Source organism: Taudactylus pleione, unplaced genomic scaffold (assembly GCF_031769625.1).
Source record: "Taudactylus pleione unplaced genomic scaffold, aTauple2 ptg000004l, whole genome shotgun sequence".
Classification (NCBI taxonomy): domain Eukaryota; kingdom Metazoa; phylum Chordata; class Amphibia; order Anura; family Myobatrachidae; genus Taudactylus; species Taudactylus pleione.
Genome location: NW_028284407.1, coordinates 5471923 through 5484924, shown reverse-complemented (window position 1 = coordinate 5484924; position 13002 = coordinate 5471923). Strand labels below are relative to the sequence as shown.

The window sequence follows — 13002 nt, the reverse complement described above, 5'->3', positions numbered from 1 at the left end:
ATTGGGTTTCAGCTGTCACGAGTTTTGGATAGCCAATAAGATTCGGTAAAAAGAACCGAACGGAACCGAGTAGAACCGAGCCTGCACATCCCTAGTATAAAGCAGAGGAAAGTACCAAATGGGTATAAAGCAGAGGTAAGTACTGAATGGGCACAAAGCAGAGGAAAGTACTGAATGGGTATAATTCAGAGAAAAGTACTGAATGGGTGTAAAGCAGAGAAAAGTACTGAATGGGCATAAAACAGAGAAAAGTACTGAATGGGTATAAAGCAGAGAAAAGTACTGAATGGGTATAAAGCAGAGAAAAGTACTAAATGGGCATAAAATAGAGAAAAGTACTGAATAGGTATAAAACAGAAAAGTAGTGAATGGGCATAAAGCAGAGAAAAGTACTGAATGGGCATAAAGCAGAGAAAAGTACTGAATAGGTATAAAGCAGAGAAAAGTACTGAATGGGCATAAAGCATAGAAAAGTACTGAATAGGTATAAAGCAGAGAAAAGTACTGAATGGGCATGAAGCTGAGGAAACTACTGAATGGGTATAAAACAGAGAAAAGTACTGAATGGGCATGAAGCTGAGGAAAGTACTGAATGGGCACCAAACAGAGGAAAGTAGTACTGAGTGGACATAAAGCAGGAAGGAGCTATGGGGTACAGATGAAGAGCTGTAGAGCCGCATGTGTGATGGGCAGCTCCTGCCTGTCAATAGTCCAGAGCAGAGATTGTTCTCAAAGGTGTTGGTTTTTCAGAAAGTCTGGGGCTATGAACTAAACCCTTAGCCAGGTCACTGTTCTTATGACCGACATATATAATGTTTTCCATAAAAAATTCTAACTAGTGACGTATAATAATGCGCTGATGGGGAAAAGATTTGCATCAGCCTATGGTCTTGCTAAATAATGTTTTGCAAGCTTCCCTAGCAACAAACAGGTGACCGCGCTTTCTCGTCATTATCTACTGCACAAACAATGCCATTTCCAGCACTTCAACACAATTAAAGTGGCGGCAACGAGTCTTCCCCTGTGTAAATAATGCCTCAGCGTACTGTAATTGGTTTCCTAATTATCCATTTGGAAATATTGCTTTTCAAAACAGCCTGCAGGTCATTGCAGAATAAGCAGTGCCACAATTACAGAAAACAAATAAACAAATGTCTTAACTCATCCTTAATTGCCGCGAAGGTCTCCTTTAGCTGATGGAAAAGATGCCACCGTTACCATGGTTCCCAACTTAACGTTTTAAACGGTAACTTTGATTAATTTACAAATTGCGGCTGACAACGATTTTCTCTTTTGCAAATTGACAAACTGTTGCCACGCATTTGTTGATGTGGAAATCACAGTGGTTTTATAACAATATGTACTTAATGTATGTTTTGATTTATAGACAAATGCTTTGATTTATATGCAAGTATGCTTGTATCATGTGTTATGTAATGACTGAGGCTGCACATTTTCTTGTTATGTTCTTGCTGCCAAGTAACAGGAGACACTTTCTTGATGCCACTTTGCATATACACAGGAGGGGGGAAGCATTGTGTTGGCTCTAATGTCCAATCAGAAGTAATAACGCTCTAGAGTTATGGCCTTCCCCCCTTCCAGATCTAAGGGCCTCATTCAGAGGCGGTCGGAGGATGCAAGCGGTCGCTCAGAAACTGGGCGGCCACTTGCATCCTGACCGCCCGCCTCTGTTGCGATCGTTAGGCTGTGGGTTAACACCCACAGCTCTAACAACCGCTCCGGTGATGGTCACGATGGTCAGAGACCATCGCGACCATCGGGGCTTACGACGAGACCCTAGGGTAGGGTCTCCGTTGTCGTAAGCCCCGGAGAGCTTCTGGCTCTGTCAGAGCCGGAAGCTCTCCACTGACATCACTAGTGATGTCAGTGGGGCCACCCCCAAACGGTAGGCGTTCCCATGGGAACGCCTCCGTTTGGGCTGCCACCCCCCGGCCCACCTTCCAAACGGGGTGAGCTGTCAATCAACATCGACAGCTCGCCCCCTTTGGATCGAGACCTGCTACGACCGGCGCTGTCGGTCGTAGCGGGTCTCATGCATGCGCACGACGGCGCCGGCGCCGTCGTGCGCATGCTCTGTGGGGGGCCATCGACCCGGTCCGGGCGCATCGGCGCTAACGACCGGGTCTGAATGACCCCCTAAATCTATCTGCACAAAGGGGCATAAACATTCTGTTTAAACATAACCCTCCCCCTAGTGCCTAACCCTAAAGCTGCATACACACACAACGATTTTTTGAACGATTATCGTTAAACTATATCGTTTAACAAAATCGTTCACTTTCTGAGTCAAACGATGAACGATTATCGTTCATGCCAACTGAACGATTTTCATTAAGGGAATATGCAAAAATCGTTTGTAGTTCAAAAAAATTGTTCATTACACTTTAAAAAATCTGACAGATAATCTGACAGAAAATCGTTCATAAAATCGTTGGTAACAAAATCGTTGTGTGTGTATGCAGCTTAACGCCTAACCTTCCCCCTAACCACAATACCTACTGTCGGGATGTAAGCAGTAGGGATTCTGAGCGCCCGCATCCCGACCACTGAGATCATAACTAGATCCCATCTCCACAAATCCTTTCACTGCTACTTCTGTAACAGTGGAAATTAGCACTGCCGAGTCTGACGCAGCAGTGCTAGTGCGTCTGCCTAAACTAGGGTTCACGCGGGCACGCAAAGTCCCGACGTCCAGCGAAAGGAGCCAGGCAGTGGCGGAGGTATCTGAATGGTGATATCTCCTGCATTTTCTTTAGGATGAATGGCCCCAATACTTAATTTATACAAAGGTAGGTGAAAATGTATTGATGAATAGACCCCGTAAAGTTGCAACATAATTTTGACACTGTGCAAACTTGTGCCTTCCACCTGAATATAGTCAAACTTTAATGAGATGCATAATCAGTATAAAGAAATTTGGCTGACCAATTGATAAAAAATATATTCATCCTCCAAAGATAAATTTGTGCTTCATGAAATCCTTCATGAAATAACATTTTGAAGTTCAATAAAATGTCATATTTCATACTGAAGATTTTTTTTTTTATTTTGTTTTTTTTAATTTTGTTTTATTTATTTATGGATCTGTTGAAGTTTGCACCATGTTCTATATAATAAAGGGGTGTATGTACTAAGTCTTGCGGGGTGTGACTGGTGTCCAGTGGCAGACTGGGGCTGTAATTTGTCCCCAGCATCCCTCTGTGTGTGCACGCCATGAAAAATGAGCATGGCCACTCCTCACGGGGCATCACAGGGACGTGGCCTCATGGCATGCCAGGTCTCTCTGCATGCCAGCCCCGCAGAGTGCCGGAAGGCAGAGCTGCTTTGCCAGGCTTTCAGGCTGGACCAGCCCATCAGGCCATTGGCCCTTCTGGCATTTGTCAGAAGTTCCAGATGTCTAGTCCAGCCATGCTGGTGCCTTTAAAGCATTAGACTGCTTCTTAGCCTCCAACCTTCCTGACAGGTGCGTATGACATCTGTTCTCTGCTGCTCCGTTAGGCACCTCCGGAACAAAGCCGTCTCAATCGGGACAGTGGCCCAGTACCCTCAAATTGGGACTGTCCTGCCTAAAACAAGACAGTTGGGAGCGGAGCTGGATTAAGGGGGTGTATAGGGGGTATGTGTCCTAGATTCCCCTTTCTCAGGGATCCCCCATCCTTTGACTACAGCTGAAGCAACAGAGCAGAACTGCACTGCGTTCTGGAGAAGTTTATTTGTAGCGGGATGTTTAGGTCTGGGCAGGTGGGTGGGGCTACAAGGAGAGGAACTGCTGCATACAGTGTGCCCAGAGTGATAATGTAGGGCAGTGTTTAACAAAACTCATTCCTCAGGGAGCACTAACAGTGCATGGTTTCCAATTTTCCTAGTTGGTGCACAGGTGTATTCATTACTAGCTGACACATTTTACAAGATCTACATGTGGAGATGATATTCTGTGGAGAGACCTAGAAAACATGCACTGTTTGAGCTTCCTGAGGAATGAGCAAAACAGAAAAAAGCACCAACTGATGCTACACAGGCGCTGATATGAGTATGTTGTCCAAGCAGCTACTAAAAGCGGGATAGTCTCTCCCTACCAATACATATACACAATAAACAAAAAGTAGCACTAGAACTGTTAGAACATAAAAAATTTGAAAACAAGGTATAGCAATCGTCTAGAAATCAAATATATACAAGTTATTCATATACATAAATGATTGTGCCAAAGAATTAAAAACACAGAAAATTAATTTCTGTTCAGTAGAAAGGACACTGATCTCATCCACAACTTTTAGTCCATACTTTGCTTGAGTATGCACAGCTCCTGAAGGAAAAACACTTGGGAGGCCAAAATAAACAGCATAGGACAGTCCGCTGTATATAGATGGTAATAATCACCGATAGAGGGATGTCCCTTTTAGATGTTGATCATCCGGTAATAGTCTGGGTCCCCAAAAGATACAGTGTTCATATGTGATAATGTCCCAAATAGTAGTACGCAGGCTTACTCCCAGTGTACTGGTCCTTTAAGGCTCCATATGATTAGGTTTGTGCAATAGTCCTTTAAGGTTCCTCCAATATGTAGTATAGAAAAGTTGGGGTGATGATCCTTGCTGGACCTAACGCATTTTCCTGCCCCAAAATGCAGCTTTTTAAAAAAAAGCTGCACATGTGTAGTAAGAAATCACCGGGAAAATGACTGCCGCTCTATTTTCCCGGTGTACTGCACATCCGCAATAGACTCCAGGCACACTCTAGTGCCCGGAGTCTAATGCTGCTGTCAGTTTACTGGCAGCAGCCGGAGAGAGAGGCCCCGGACAGGGAGTGAACATGGGCACCCTCCTCTCTTAATACGCCCCTGGTTGGGAGGTATGTTTGGAATTTTACTTGCAGATTCTGCCAGTGACACTATAACTATGAATACTTATTTTCCTAAAATTGAATCTTATGTTGGATATGGATTAATGGAAATAGTGCACATTTGTGTCCTATATGCAGCATCCAGAGACAAGGGTGTGTCAGCCCTCCAACTTTATGTCTATGGTCTATGGCATGTTTTTTTGTAACATTTGTTATACTAATCTTTATACTTGGTCTCTTTATGCAGAGTGACATCGCTACATTGTACTTTAAAGTGGGTATAAAGAATATTGGGACAGTGTTCCTGCACACAGATGCTCAGATTCCTGATGAACGATTCCTTGTTCTAGTCAATGACCTGCTGGCATCAGGTATAGTAAATATCTTCATACAATATTCTCCTAAATATTCTGCTAAAATGACATTGGGGTCTATTCATCATCGTGGGCCGAATAATTTCCGATGATGAAGTATCCGATACTTATCACCGGAGCAATTCAGCATTACTCCAGTGCCGATACAGCTGCTTCAGTGCAGAGATTGCTAGCACTGCTACTTCAGGAGCAGCATTACTAACCACCCCCATGGCCGGCTTCTGCATATGTGTGACCTGAGGTCATGCATGCACAAAGCCGGCGGATAAGCTAGGAATCCCTCATTGCAACCCCGGACCTCCTACCCATAGGAAGGATCGGCGCTCAAAGAACCAGGGCCATCTGGAGATGGCGTTTGTTCTCACAAGCAAATTCTAAAAACTTTAAGTGTTCGGAGTTTGTTGAATATCAGGTGGCCCTATCGGATCCCTTATAATGAATGGCCCATTACATAAAATATGCGGAAACTAGCATCTAGTATTGTGTAACAGGCCATTTTACTGATGATGAATAGGCCCCATTGTCCCTTATGTTACTGAAAGTGTAGGGTTACATCATATGGTCTACTTGGTGCAATAACAAGGAGTAATGTGGTAGTTGTCTTGTTAAACAGAACCAGATTAGGGACCACATGGGCCTGAGGCTGAATATGATGAAGGGCCTATTGTGAGTAGTGAAGGAGGTGTGGCCAGTGCAGTGTGGGTGTGGCCAGTGTTATGTGGGCATGTACAACCCCGACACTGTCAGCCCCAATGTCTCCCTAAGGGGCATATCCATTAATGAATGGGACTTGGTCCCGATAATTATCATTTCTTATTGCCGCAGTAAGAAATTAAGGGTTGCCGGGATGTATCAAAAAACACATGCAGGGTCCACGACTCTGTAATGTGTAAGAAGTGTGATCACTTTACTCCTACGGATCCCTACGGCTTACAATGGCTAATGCATCTGAAAATCATGTAAGCTGCCAGGGCCAAGCTCCGGAACACTTTACATTCCTTTATGTTTACAAGTAGCTCCCAAAAACAGGTGTTTTCGGAGGATATCCTGCAAATATTGTTTGATAAATATGCCCATAGATATGTAAAAGTAGAAAAATTACATCATCTTGTGAATAAAATTTAAATACAATTTTAATACTTATGATTTATGACCGGCCGTGTGGTCAACTTGGCAGCTGGTCATCATCATGCTGTCATGGTGATGGGCCTATTTTCATGTGGTGGCCTGGGGCTGTAGTCCTATCGACCCTATTGTATATCTCGCCCTGCGGTTAGGAAACGCATATCCATTGCCACCAACTTTCAGTTAAGGTTGCTTTCAGTTCCCAGTATAATGCAAGGTTCCACTGATGGTTTCCTATTGGCTGGGACTCATCTGCTCTACATCACAGATCTGACTATGGGTAGAGACTTGAAGGCTATTTTTGTTGTTGGCAATCTTGATTGATATTAGAATTTTGTAAGTCAATATAATTTCAAAAAGTATGATTCTTGTTATTGGGTGATCTTAACAGGAATGATATCTTTAATCCACTGAGGATACAATACTAGGAAGAAGAAATAATAGTTTTCTATTACACAAAATCCATAACTATAGTGGTTGTAGTGGCTGCAGCTGAGACCTTAGTGTATTTAATGAGACATAAAGGAATTTCTGTGCTCTATTTATTATGTGCCCTTTGGAATTTTTTGCACTTTTTGAATTTCCATGCAACTGTCTTGACACCTTCAATATAGACCTCACTTTATTGAAATATAAATAGTGTCTGCACTAGTGTCTATCTATACAAAAATCCCCATGGCTGTTATTATAAACAATCTAAAAATGTATTCAACATACATATGAACGGTATGCAGCCGGCTTCCCAACTGTCATATCCTGGCAAGGGTCTAAAGACAGGCGTTGCTATGCCAACAGGGGGGAGGAGGGTTAGGTTTAGGGTTCCCGGGGGGGGACTTATGGTTAGGCACCCCCAGGGAGGTTAGGTTTACGCTAGGAAGGTGGGTTAGCATTAGGCACCCCCAGGGGGGGACTTAGGGTTAGGCACCCCCCTCGGGGGACTTAGGTTTAGGCGGCGGGGAAGGGGGGGTTAGGTTTAGGTACTTAGAGGAGGGATTAGGGTTAGGCACTGGGGGGGAAGGTTAGGGTTAGGCACCCCTAAGGGAGGGTTAGGGTTAGGGGGTAGAAATAGGTTAGTATATACTTACCTGGGGACGATTGGGATTTCCTCCTCTGCCGGGATGCCGCTGTCGGGATTCCAACCACCTGGCATGGGTCCGGCGGTGAATCATACCGATTCCATATGAACTGCAGTCCACCTTATAAAAACATATGAACAGACAATAAATACTGTTGCCATATCTCCTAACTTTGGTTGGAAGTGCTACAATGTAACTGGAGCACAAGGGAAATCACAATAAGTGTGAGAAATATAAATGATTTCTAATATTAATAATAGGTTTGATTCATGCACTTATTCACCAGTGTCCAAGTGAAAGACAAAAAAAGACTTCCGGCACAGAAAATATTCCTTAAATATACTGTGTATAGTGACCAATTGAGGAAGCTGTGGCAGGTGCCCCGTAGGAGATTCCCCAATATTCAAGCTCCGTAATGCTTGTGGGTTCCTGCAGCGAGTCTCCTATGTACCTTGCACGGTGGTGACAAATCCTGGCTTGTTTTGGGCTCCGGTGTTTAACTTATGGTTGTGCCGCACCTGCAGCTCCCGACCCAGCCATGTAAATAAATGCTAGGATATGCTGCCCAGCACAGCATGTCAAGCATCTACAAAGGGCCGACAAACAGCAAAGTAGTGTAGTAGGAAACTCCCTCCTGCGGCTCCCATCGTGCTAACGCTGTGTAGATCCCACCTGGGAGGTCAACAATGCAGCTAATGTCCACACAATTGTGTATTCAAGTGGCAAAAGGCAAATGAACAAACAGAGCCGTCCACAATGTACAACCTTGACGCTTGTTTCCCCTCTCCCAGGGTTTTTTTTCAAAATGCCGGGAAGCATATCCTACTGGGGAATACCGGGGACCCGTCCACGGGGCACCTGCCACAGCTTCCTCAATTGGTGACTATACACAGTATATTTAAGGAATATTTTCTGTGCCGGAAGTCTTTTTTGTCTTTCACTTGGACATTGGTGAATAAGTGCGCAAATCAAACCTATTATTAATATTAGGTGTATATGTCTCACACTTATTGTGATTTCCTTGATTCACTACGGAGCGTAATATAGCGTATGCACGCAGTTTACTACACATTGATGCTAATCCATAGCGATCGCAATGCCGTCGCGGCACTACATAAGGACGCCCACTTCACCTATACGCACATACGGAATGTTTAGCAAGACTGCAAAAACATCGGTACAATCGAGTACCATGGAAGCCTCACGCACAGTTAAGGCAGGTCAGAGCTCACTCAGAAATTGCTTACTTCAGCGCACACTATGAGGCTTCAGGCTGCGTGTGGTTTCGCAGTGGCTAATATATGCACGCCCCTGCTACGCCGTTGAAACGCACTGGCTTGCCTGCATTCGCACGACACCCCCCCCCAGTCACCAGCTACAAACGGCACTTCCTGTCAATCACTCTGCGATGGGTCTGCGTGGTCACTGCGATCGCAGTCCCGTTTGCAGTGACTAGTTTGCGCACGCGCACTGACATGCATGCGCAGATTGCAACAATCGGCCCATGGCGTGCGTAAGAGCAACTGCGTTCCTTGCTGAAACAGGCCCACTGTTGTGCTCATAATATCTACCTTAATAAAAATTATGTTACCATTGGGGACACAAAGCCTGGATGAGGTTGTACACTTGTTACCTATAATTCTCCAAACTTATTGAAAAGTTTTGAAATTAAATATTTTTGGTTTTATGTTTTAATTATATGTTTTACTTTATATTTGGAAATAATTCACTACTGCCCTTATAAAGGTTTTGAAAATTGCAATTATACTAAAATAACAAAAATGAATTGTCACTGTAACAGTGCAAATATATATATATATTTTTTTTTTGGGGGGGGAGTTAAATATTGAAATGGAAAAAGAAATCATACATAATTTTAATTATATTATTTTATCTTTTTATGTGTGTGGGGGGAGGGGGGGCATAATTTTGGCATGCTATTCATGAAACTGAAAGTTATTAATAGAGGCTAATGATAATCTCCCAGATTATCTGCGCCTTTAAATAATGGAGACCAGGAATGAGGAAATAGGAAGAAAAAAAAAATCTTATAAATACGTTAATGATCAAAACAGTTCAGAAATAACACATCTTAAATGAGTATAGGGCATTGGGGCTTGAATAGGCTTCATCAGCAAGTGTGAAAGGTCATTTGTGCATATTTGTAATAGGGAGCTGTTGAGTCACCTCCGTGACACAAGACAAACAAGCTGCTTAATATAATGAGTTGCAATCAGCAATAATTCGGTTTATTATGAATTTATTTATTTTTTAAATTGGGTTTTATCTTCACTTGTTCCGCAAGAAGACTGTGATCACTTACCTCCTCTATTATTTAAAATATTTACAATTAAAGGCACAGCTAGTAAAATTCATCAAACGAATAAAGCCAATCCTTAAAAAGCATTTCAGTATTACATAGGAGAGCATGTTGTAGTGTTGTAGAGTTCACAGACACACTGCTTTGGAAGTTTGAATGGTATATGTTGGCTTGTTTTGTTTTTTAAGAAAATTATAGCTGAACAGTCTTACGCAAAACGGCAAGCTCAGTGAGCATTCATACGGGTGAAGCAGACTGTAGTGTGCATCATTTGATGTGTCTGTCTTAGCAGTAGCCACGTAGGATAACAAACTCATTTGCGTTAACTAGTGAGTTAATAAACTTCCTATTGGCATGTCAGCCTAATTTTCTACAGCAGGTGAGAGGAAAAACTTATCTACAATAAAGACATGGAAAGGTGGGAAAAGTATGGTGGCAAAGAAAGAATGGTCCTTACACACAGTATCGCCATCTTGCCCAAATACTCCAACAAAAAGGTGTAGATGCAGACCAACTGCCAGCCCATCCTCAACAACTGAAGGTCTAGATGGGGCCAACTGCCAGTCCATCGCCAACAAATGAAGGCTTAGATGGGACCAACCGCCAGCCCATCACCATCAACTTAAGGCTAAGATGGGGTCAACTGTCAGGCCATCGCTAACAACTAAAGGCTTAGATGGAGGCCAATGGCCAGCTCATTGCCAGCAACTCAATGCCTTTTTAGGGACCAACTGCCAGCCCATTGCCAACAACTTAAGGTATCCAAACTCCTCTGCCAATGACACACAAAAAAGCCCACCGGTACCAGTGGTATCGCTGACCTTAGAAGGGTAGAATCAGCCTAAACTTGTGTTTTGGCAGGGAGAGTACCTCAAGACCTATAGCAAGTCCGCCTCTGTTACCGTTCTTTCCCGCAAAATAATAAAGCCAACAACCACAATAAGCAGAAGGGATGGTGGGAAGAGGCAAGAGACATCCCAACCAGGAAATCACTACTATAAACCAGCAATTCGGCCCCAAAACTCTGCACCTTAAATGTATTAAAAAAACACAAAGACCTTAAATTCTTACAGGCTTATCAAATTATTCCTTCTGTGTTCCACACAGTAAAATAAAAATGAAATCAAATATTTGCACTGCATCTTGGTCATAAAATATAAACACGTGTAATTTGTGCTGCTTTATAATAATTTACTGCCTAGCTTCAGTATTCTAATCCAAGTGAATTAGGAGACTGGATCCAAAAATATAATAATTCTGACGAAAATATTTCTTAAGGAGAAAAACAGACCTTTTTAGAGACAATACGGCAATAATGGGCAACTTGATACATCAGTGGCTGCACTGGGGACCACTCTAGTCTTTCAGAAAGGTCTCACATTACACGTAATCTCAGTGATAATCAATTTATTTTATCAAGGAAAGAGGAACCTACAGTATCTGTAATAACATAGCATCAGGTATTTTAAACAACCTTTAGAAGATATATCAAATAAATATGACAACAATGCCAGAAGCGTCACCGGGTCATGCATACCGCCTTGGTCAAATAGTTTGGAAAACTGGATGAGAAATATCAGGATTTCCTATAACTTAACAGGGTTTTCACTAAAATACAATAATCTCTAATAAAAAAAATTGTGTTGTGCGGCGTTCAAGGAGTTAAAATAAAAAGGGATGTGTCAAATTCATCTAGCACAGTCTACAAAATTACAGAAATGATTGGTTGCTATGGGCAACTTCTCAATTTGATCATCTCTCTCGAAGGTTTGAGACAATTCCCCCAAAGTCATCTTATATTGTACTAGCTATTATCCCTGCAGCCTTTCACTCGTAATGGGATAGAAATGCCGGCGGATGCCCCACATGAGGAGATCCCGACTGGAGTAGGTAAGTATACTAACCCTCCCTTATCCCCCCCTAACCCTCCTTTACTGGTGCCTAACCCTAACCTCCCCCCCAGGGGTGCCTAACCCTAACCTCCCCCCCACGGGTGCCAAAACTTAATACTCCCTCTCCGCACCCTAAACCTAACCCTCCCGGGGGGGGGGGCCTCAATCTTACCTCCCCCCCCGGTGGTGGCTAAACCTAACTCTCCCTCCTAGGGGTGCCTAAACCTAATCTCTCCCCCCCCAAACCTAACGCTAACCCCGCTAGACTCCCTAATACTAACCCTCCCCCTCTGCGGCTAACGCTAAGGGCGCCCCGGACTTACCTTCGTTCGGGCTGGCGTCCTCGGCGTTCCGGCGTTGGGATTAACATACAGTAGGTGACAGTATTCCGACGCCTATGTTACATCCCTTGGCGGGATTCCACGGTCGGACGACAGTCTCATCACTACATCCCTTTGCACTCTATATACTCCTGTTTCTCTCTTCAGCGCTGCCACCTGCTCTTTTCCTTCTCCTCTCTCTCCCCCTTACTCCATATTTCTCTTCCCACTCTGTCTCTTCCCAAGTTTCTCTCCTTCATCCTCTAGCTCTCCCTCTTATACCCTCCCCCCTCTTTCTCTCTTCATTGTCTCTTTTTTTATTCCCCTCTTTCTCTCCAGCCACTCTGTATCTTTCTTGCCTCCTCTATCTCTTCACCTGACCAAGGGGTTGTTATCCCCAAAACGTTGAATAAAACACCTGCGTTTTTCTTCAACTGCAGTGTCTGCCGTTTGGGTGGAGATTTTTAACAAAAAGGTGAAAATAAATGTATAAAATAAAGTATACCTGTTAGTATGTACACATATTTGGATACCAGATACTATGAGGAACTAAGAAAAAAATATTGTGGTAAATTGAAAGATTTATTGATGGGAAGATTGATTGATTGAGTTAAGGTGCGTACACACTGGGCGATTAAAGTGGACGACTGAACGATAATGATATCGTTATCGTTCAATCGTCCACTTTATCGTCCATTTTTAACATCAAAACGATGAACGATAATGACGACGCGCGTTCCCGCGGGTCGTTCATCATTATCGTTAATTGAGTAAACATGCAGGCCAACCTGACGATGTTGTCAGGTTGCTGCATGTTGGGGAATGGGGGAGAGAGCCCGGTGCTGAACGATATTGTTAATGATATCGTTCAGCGGGTGTGCTCAATGTCATGAACGACATTGAGCACAACCTGCCGGGGACACACTAGATGATATCGCTCAGCAGGGGTGTATCTAGGGATCCAAGCGCCCCTGGCAATGTAATGGACTGGCGCCCCCCCAATGCAGTGCCCACAGTAGTAACCCTCCAGTA

At 43.5% G+C, this 13002-nt stretch overlaps 1 protein-coding gene across 2 annotated transcripts in view; it reads left to right on the top strand.

The window, feature by feature from the left end:
* LOC148543364 (dynein axonemal heavy chain 11-like) overlaps positions 1–13002 on the top strand; it is a 361950-nt gene that overhangs the window by 116663 nt on the left and 232285 nt on the right. For both annotated transcript variants that reach the window (XM_088472011.1, XM_088472001.1), the window contains exon 18: positions 5111–5234. In XM_088472011.1, coding sequence (XP_088328137.1) covers positions 5111–5234 — 124 coding nt within the window. The remainder of the gene's footprint in view (positions 1–5110; positions 5235–13002) is intronic.